We start from the raw sequence: 8,192 nt of genomic DNA, 5'->3' as shown, positions 1-8,192 counted from the left end.
TTTGTTCTCATCCTACCGTTGAAGTCTGTAAACAGGGCACAACCCTGTGGCAAGTAAATATTTATTCTGCAAAAAGCAATACAATCAAATGGGCCTGTGTAGTAAAAATAGACTTTAAGAGAGAATAGTTTTACAGAAAAGATAGATAAAAAACAAAGAGAATACAATTATAAGTCTTGTCGATTTATTTGTATAAAAATTGATTGAGAACTAACTAGACGGGCAGGTTTGCCCTGATATTTATAGAAGATTGAAGATATTGTGGCTTGTATTTTTGACAGCTCAGATCCATCGTAGTTTTATATGATGGACCATTCATTTGGTTTATTGAAGATTGTAAGGTAGCTGTCCTTGATTTATTATTGTTCCTTAAATTCTCTGATCTCTCATTGGTCGGAGCCTAGAGTTGTGTTATAATGAAGAAATTGTTGTGATCGAGCTTATATACAGATATAACTCTATCATCAATTCTTTCTTTCTTATTTGATAACCTTTCTATAAATCATTATTGAATTACTCTTTAAATCAAATACATGCTATTACACTCTATTTACTACGCGTTGATTACTCATCAACATATAGAAAACAATAGTCATACATTTATTCCAGATAATACAATCCAATGATATGATCGCTCGTCAATAACAAGATTCTCGAAGGTACCATGAGATGCTCGATCTTTAATTGACAATACGCCTATTGTATATTTGACAGGTTTCACTTTAATGATTGATATTCAGCCAGCCCTGAATATGCATATAAAGAACCCAATTTATTGTATAATAAAGACCTTAGTTTATTTTTGCAGTTTGATAATTTTACTTCGTCAAATTTCTTTATTTTTATTCTTAATTCGTTGCTTTATCTCTCGAATTTCTCAGAAATTTCCATGAAGCCGGGTTACTTATTCCCGATCTTTTATCCGTGAAACATCTTTCCTTTTGTAGACAGTAGCATTTATTATGTGGTTTTAGCACAGCCTGGACTATGGAATAATAATAGATCCTGAGCACAAACATTACTCTTGTAATTTGATGTTATAACTGTTGATCCCTCTGACTAATATTTATATACTCAGGGGAAATGTAGTTCTTAATTCAGATAGCTGTGGCACCTCAATGTGGCTGATGTAACCTTCATATATTTTCATATCAATGTTATTATTTAAATGTATGTCTTATACTTGTATGAAGGATGATATGAGATCAAGCCTGTACATAAAGTAAATAATCAGTACTTAATATAACAGTATCAATAAGAGTTATATTTAGGATTATCAAATGGAAGATTTAAGAAGTGTAGATAGAGTCATATATTAAGTATATAGCCTCGATCACGACACCATATCAACATATTTTTTAAGAAAAAGCTTCAACGTTCATAGGAAACTTATTTCGGGATCACACAATGATTGTTCGGGTGTCGACAATCCTACCTTTATAGAGAAGGTAAAAAAAAAAATGCCCTAAAAAAAAAAAAAAAAAAAAAAAAAAGAAAAAAAAAAAAAAACTTCAGTGCTACCTCCTGAAAGTTGGTCAGTTTATATATACCCCTTTCCTAAAAATTGATCAAAAAATGCTGGTATGCATATCAACCACCAATTCTTAAGACTGAAAAAAAAATGAAATAGCTCTAACTCTTCCAAAATTTAAAATGCTTTCGTTTTAAAAGTTGGTATGCATTGTGGAAAGTTATCTGTAAGAGTTTATAATTACAAATATGTTTTTTGCTACTTTTTTGTTTGGCACCAAAAATATAAAAGTGAATAAGGATCTATTCCGAGATATCACTGGTTTGCCGAAATAAATTGGTAGATTGATGCAGATTTGGACATAGCTGCCATACCTTGGTTCATAGTGATTGCTAAGCCAGGTGACAGTCATAGTTTATAGACAAGCACACTTGAATATGAACAAGGTTTGATTATCTGCTGTTGAGGTTATAATAAAAAAAGGAGAACGGACTTGATGACATTCGACGTAGTTTATACAATGATTCAGGACGTAAAGAACGTGAAGAATTTGAAGATCCTGTTTTATTCTGTTGAATATCAGATTGATTTTACGATAAAAAATAAAAAAAATGCATTACAAAGAACATGTCAGACGATGTAAAGATAGTAAAAATAACTTCTATCTATTTTCTCTCAGTCTTTATACGCACAAACCCTGTGTTCGGTGATGAAGACATGTGTCAAATGAAATGCACTTCCAACATCGTCAATCATAATTTTTTGTGTCACGTAAATTGGCTTACATGGCACAGTTTTAAGTGTGATAAGATGATAAACATTCTTGTGCTCTTTTTATGTAATGTAATTTATTATTCTCCTGCACTACATTACTACCAAATATTCGTGTATGCTTTCCGTCTCCCCCATTCATAGAATTGAGAAAAATCCATTTTTATTGCTCTTATATTACGATAAATTAATACGAAATCCACCGGTTAATTAATTCTTATAGTCACGCAGTGATCTTCAAAGAGATAAATAAACTTCCATATAACAGTATGAAATTTATTTAAATTATCTTCTACGAGTGAATATATAAAGGTTTACCTGATTCCAAATTATCTGTTTAAGCCGTATGTATAATTTTATAACAAATTGATACATGGACAGCTCTCATGTTGATAGGACAGTATCTAAGAGTGAGACATAATTATGATTAGGACTGCTTCAAGAATACGTATCACAATCGCATTTGACTCAAATATAACTCACCTCCAATGATGTATATTTGGAAAATCAACTAGTGTCCATGTGTTTGTTGATTTCATATAATACAACACTATGGCGGAAATAATGGCAACTATCTGCCATTTACTTCACAAAACTGCCATTTTTTTGGCGTGCAAAAGTGGCAGATATGATATTCTATAATAACAAAAGAGGCACAGCTGCCATATTTTTGGCTGGCAAAAATGGCACCTTTAACAGTTGAATGAAGCCAAGAGGTTCACTGCTGCTGTTTTTTGGTTTTAAAAAATGGCATCTATTTTAGTTTGTTGAAGACAAATCATTCACAGCTTCCATTTTCCTGGCTTGTAAAAGTGCCAGTTATGATATTCTATAATAACAAAACGTTCACAGCTGCCACTTTTTTTTAAACGGACAAACCCTTAACCTTTCTTTTAGACCCATTCTTTTATATTTGGTAGGCTCACATTTTCTTATTCATTGTTATTATTGGCAGTAAAGCACGTTTTATTGGATTTTTTATTTATATTTCAGTGGTGTATAGGAGGGTTCGATATAACTTTAACCTCTTTATTTACGTTTGTGGTTGTATACATGGCAATAAGATATACCATTATAATGCTTGGATGTTACTTTAGCTTACCTTTGATTCTCTTAACACTCTATAAAGGTATTGTAAGAAAATAGTAATATTGTTATTAATTCTGTATTTTATTACCAGCCTTAAGTTCTGATGTCGATGATTATTTGACCGGTGGTGTTCCTAAAATGTCGTCGTTTGAGTGAAAGGTACACAGAATAAATAGTCTATATGTAAGCAGTATGATATCAATAAGAATAAAACATAACTTTTTAAAGGCTATTTACCTGTAAAGATAGAACCGTTTATTGATGAGGACCATTATCTATGGAAAATGGTTATATTATACAGGCGTACTTCAGTTTGATCAAAATAAAAAAAAATAGGCTAAATTTTTATCTAAAAAAAAAACCCTTTAGTTTTTTATACAGATTACATGTCATTGCTTCAGTCATTGCAAACATACTCAATTCCAACATATTTGTTCACACTTTCCGTTATTTTGAAGGGGCTCTATACCCTTACCATCATTATTTGAAGGCTATTTATTTTAAAAGATAAATAAAAGTAAAAGAAAGAGAGAAAAAACTGTAAGCTAAAAGAACGCTAAAATACACACTAATAAAGAAGCTAAAAACCAGAATGGACCAATCATGTCGACCAGACACGACTATTATCTTCTTCTGGTTCTTTTACGTGAAGGTTCATTCGCTACCTCTGGTGGAGGAGAACTGTATAAAAAATATTTATCGCATATGAGTATACATATATCATGCATGAAAAACAATAAAAAAAACTTACAGCACGTCCGCTATGATGGGGGACTCATCGCGACTCATATCTTCGAAAGCGTCATTGATAGAGTCTGAACTATCGGGATCTTGTTGATTCTACATTTTTATACTTTGTTATTGATAGTTATATAACAAACCGCTAAAGAACCTTTTACTGTTATCCTTCTTCTGTGTGTTTGGTTGTCACTTTTAAAGCTCTCCCTTAACAAGCTTTTAGCACACCACATTCTCTTACACTGGTAAATTTTGAATCCCTTGTCATTCCCAAGTTTTTCCAGGCGCAATATCTTTTTTTTTTAAAAAAAAATAAGTAAAAAAATGGCAACTTGTTACCATTTGCTTCACAAGCGCAAAAAATCATTTTTTATACCGTAACCCATCAAATTCGGATCAATATTGCATCAATTTTTTGGCATATAGCAATCTTATTTTAACTTTGAGATAGTTTCTATAACATCTAAACTACATATTGACGGTTCCAGAAATGATTTTGAAGCATTTTTGTTTTTTTATGATATTATGATCATTTGTATCAATCTTTTGCTCGAATCTTATTGGCTGGGGATATCGAGCAAATAAAAAAAATGGCAGTTATGTTGCCATTTAATTCACAGCTGCTGGTATATCCGCCATAGTGCACCATTGCCAAAGGGGCTAACCTGGTATCTTCGGATTCCCTGACTTTCTACATGAGAGGGACCGCAAACCAATCTCTTTCCATTCGCATCATCAACTTCCTCTACCTCAAGATTTCGAATTCTTCGCTGATTATAGAAGGGTGGCATCGCACCGTTACCCTGGATGACCTTTTCAAATTTATGAAGGACGTAACACTCGACATCATTCACTGTAACAAGCACGAGCCTATCGAGTCTCTTGTTGTTTACTCGTCCCAAGTACACAATATTTAATTAACTGTGCCAAATTCGATAGAGTTGTTGGTCAACATATGCAAAAAATCAGATGTCCTTGTGCAATTTACTTCAACTTTGAGCCTGTCTTTTTTACACCAGTTCTTAAAGTTGTACATAAACGTGATCTGATCGCCATACTTTTGTTGTAAACCAACAATTGTTTAATAAAACTGGTCAAGATCTCCTTCGCATACGATTCGTTGCAAATAGCTGATCATTTTACCTCTGATGACTCTATTTGGATCAGGTAAGAATTCAGGAACAGAGGCAGAAGAAAAATGTTTGTTCCACGCCTGAGTCACATGGAAGACTCAGTATTGAGTTTTTGTCTGTGCTGGATCAAAGATATTGCTAACTTCAGTTACTTGGGCCTGGCAACAGTCGATGGTAAACTGTTAAGGATTAACCAAAAGACGGGAATCCCTTAATTGCTGAAGTCATTCAACAATTGGTCCAATACCATGATCAAGGGTCATAATATAGGCAACTGGTAATTCACTACCAATATTATTATTCCGAACGATCAAAGTATTCAGGATATCGGCCATTTTGTAGGAAATGCTGTGAGTGTCATCCAAACAAAACGCACTGGAGCTCTTCATTCAAATTTTCTGATCGGGGGAAAGAAACCCACAGGTGAGCTAGGATGGGTTCTCAACGTATGCGAATTTTCCAGTAAAGAACTCATAGCCTTCAGATGGCAGTATTTTTTCTATCCAAATCTTGAAAGACACCATATGATTCTTATAGAAATAATTCATCTCCTTCTCAACCTAAAACACGTTATTGTTAATACCAATATACTAATACCCCTAGATTTATAGTCTGACCTTTTTATAGTATTCCAGATATCATGATAATTAACCTTACGATGAGACTTGCCACCATAATAGTCAGATGCCTTCAACATATCAACTCTACTTTGACGAAGAGTCTTTGATTAATGCTGCAGCTGCTGCAAAATGTCAGGTAAACGGTCTCTTGGGAGAGAAAGAATGCAAGTATTGTCCATAAGATCTCCAGGAACATGGTTTATACGATCCTTTTCTATAACGAGCTGATAGAATTTGCTACAAGCATGAAAGTTTCTAACACGAAGAGTACACTTGAAATCAACCTTTTTCGACTTTTTTTAAACTGGACGATCTTTGGCAACAGACTAGTAGTTACCAGCAGTATGACAGCAATATTGTTGAGAAAGATGGACCGAAATTTTCTTGCCTTAGCGCCTTCAAGAGTAAGGTTCATAGATTGGTTGTTGGAATTGGTGATTCTCCAGCCATATACAGAAGCTTCGTTGGTTTCGGCCAGACATTCCTTCCAGCTAGCTGATTCTACTTCAATTCCCTCGCCAGTAATTAACTGCATTACACCAGGAAAGTTGAAAGAGTAATGGCTTCCATAATGTTGTTACTAAATATATCATATTGGTAGACGACATAATTAGTTTAGGGTTGACATAAAAAAAAAATCTTATTAAAGCGCGTAAAAAAAAAAAAAAAAAAAAAAAATGGAAACACAGTCCCTTTTTCAGAAAAACATTTATCATCTACCAACAAATATAAAAATTCGTTCAAAAAGAGCACTACTATAAACCCCAAAGGGAACATTCCTACCGTTAAAGACCAATCTGGTCCCAAAGGAAACACTTCCATCTTACAGTGCTTCCACCCACTTTTTTTGAAAACATTTCCCCCATTGTGTGAAGTTACATTGCTCTTCGTATGACAATGTAGAATTACAATAAAAATAAAAAAGTGATCTCTAATGATGGACCCAAGACATTTGACATGACCGAAGCAAGAAAAAAAAAATAGAACGACCAACTGGTTAAAACTACCACACGAATCAAGACCAATTGCGCAACTTTTCTTTCATTCAAGGAAAACTCGTCAAACCTTTCCAAGCCGCCAAAGCTGCTTGCGTCAATTATGAGAAAGTGAGAAATTAAAAATGTGCGTATAATCAAGATCCGGATAAGACATTCCTTTTTTAAACTTTCAACAGACCAATTTGGAAACCTTTATTAAAGAATAATAGAAGGTTGCGATGATGTTCCTACTGAGCATTTACAAAACTTTATACAGAATTCTATCAATGTTTTGTTCTAAAGGCGTCAAAAAAAATTATCATGTTGCTCCAACCATTAATTTGATTTGTAAGAAGTGGGGCAAATTAGGTTCAAATATTCGGGCAGAATAACGTTTTTTCTGAGCATTCTTACTTCACACAATAGGGGCAATTGTCTTCAAAAAGTGGGTGGAAGCAAATTATGTCCTAATTATAGAAGTGTGCACGTTGAACACACAAATAGGTTTCAATTAAAGAAAGGCAATAAAATTCGTTCAACGCTGCCTAATTTTCGTAAATAAGCGGTACTCGTTGAACGAATCTCTTGAGATTTTTACAAATTTTATACCCCTAACACCCCACCCCACCCCATCCCCAACTTTGTTTTAATTGAGCATACAGATCGGTAGTTCGTATATAACGTTTATTACTAAATCCCCACCAATAGTGGGTTTAGAATATACGCCCTTTTTATGACAAGCTTTATGAAGGTTAAGCGCCCATTTCTCCCATCAAAAAAGATTCATCATTAATATCGTACCGTTCATCACACACCCGAAACAGTAATATAGCAGAAATTAAAAAGTCGTAGTTATAGATGGAGATAAAGCCACTTTTAAATTTATTGATATATAACAGCAATAAAAAGTCTTGACATAATGTTTTTCAAAAAATCAAAAATCAGGTCTCGTAGGGTCAAGTATGTTTTAGCTGTCCCAAAGAGTTGGTTTTTTTTCAAGGGCCCCGTTAAACCACTTGAATTATGCGAAATATACAATACTTTCTCTTATATGGTACCTGTCGAACTGTATCAGTCATTCACAGTTGAGATACGTCATTTAGAACTACTTTCTCAGGTTCATAAAGCCTGTTCCCACACTTTTATTTTTTGGGTTTTGTGATCCTTGTGGTATTTGACAAAAATATTACAAAGAAAAAGTAATGAGAAAAAAGTATATCTTTATTCGAGGTAAAAATAGACTAAAAGAACTCTGCTGCGATGAAATAATTGATCCTTTTTATATTGAACAACTTCCCCTGGTAGTTGTGTTGAGTCAACCTTTCTGGTCTTGTAATAAATCTATACTCAGTTTCCCGCCTTACATTAAATGAATTCTACTCGTTAGAATTGA

The 8,192-nt window shown here is 33.6% G+C and overlaps 1 protein-coding gene across 1 annotated transcript; it reads right to left on the bottom strand.

Annotated features, from left to right (window-relative positions):
- Positions 1-3,747: 3,747 nt before the first annotated feature.
- On the bottom strand, positions 3,748-4,411 carry EV154DRAFT_482967 (uncharacterized protein; the record flags this gene model as incomplete). The annotated part of the gene is made up of 5 exons (XM_051598539.1): positions 3,748-3,794; positions 3,978-4,012; positions 4,083-4,171; positions 4,231-4,362; positions 4,409-4,411. The coding sequence occupies 5 exons, from the start codon at positions 4,409-4,411 to the stop codon at positions 3,748-3,750; spliced, it is 306 nt and encodes a 101-aa protein (XP_051456062.1).
- Between the last annotated feature and the right edge of the window lie 3,781 nt (positions 4,412-8,192).

The sequence above is a fragment of the Mucor mucedo genome, assembly GCF_025094135.1.
Source record: "Mucor mucedo strain NRRL 3635 chromosome Unknown EV154scaffold_67, whole genome shotgun sequence".
In the NCBI taxonomy this organism is placed as follows: Eukaryota; Fungi; Mucoromycota; class Mucoromycetes; order Mucorales; family Mucoraceae; genus Mucor; species Mucor mucedo.
The sequence above is the reverse complement of the archived record's forward strand: the minus strand, read 5'-3'. Positions and strand labels throughout refer to the sequence as shown.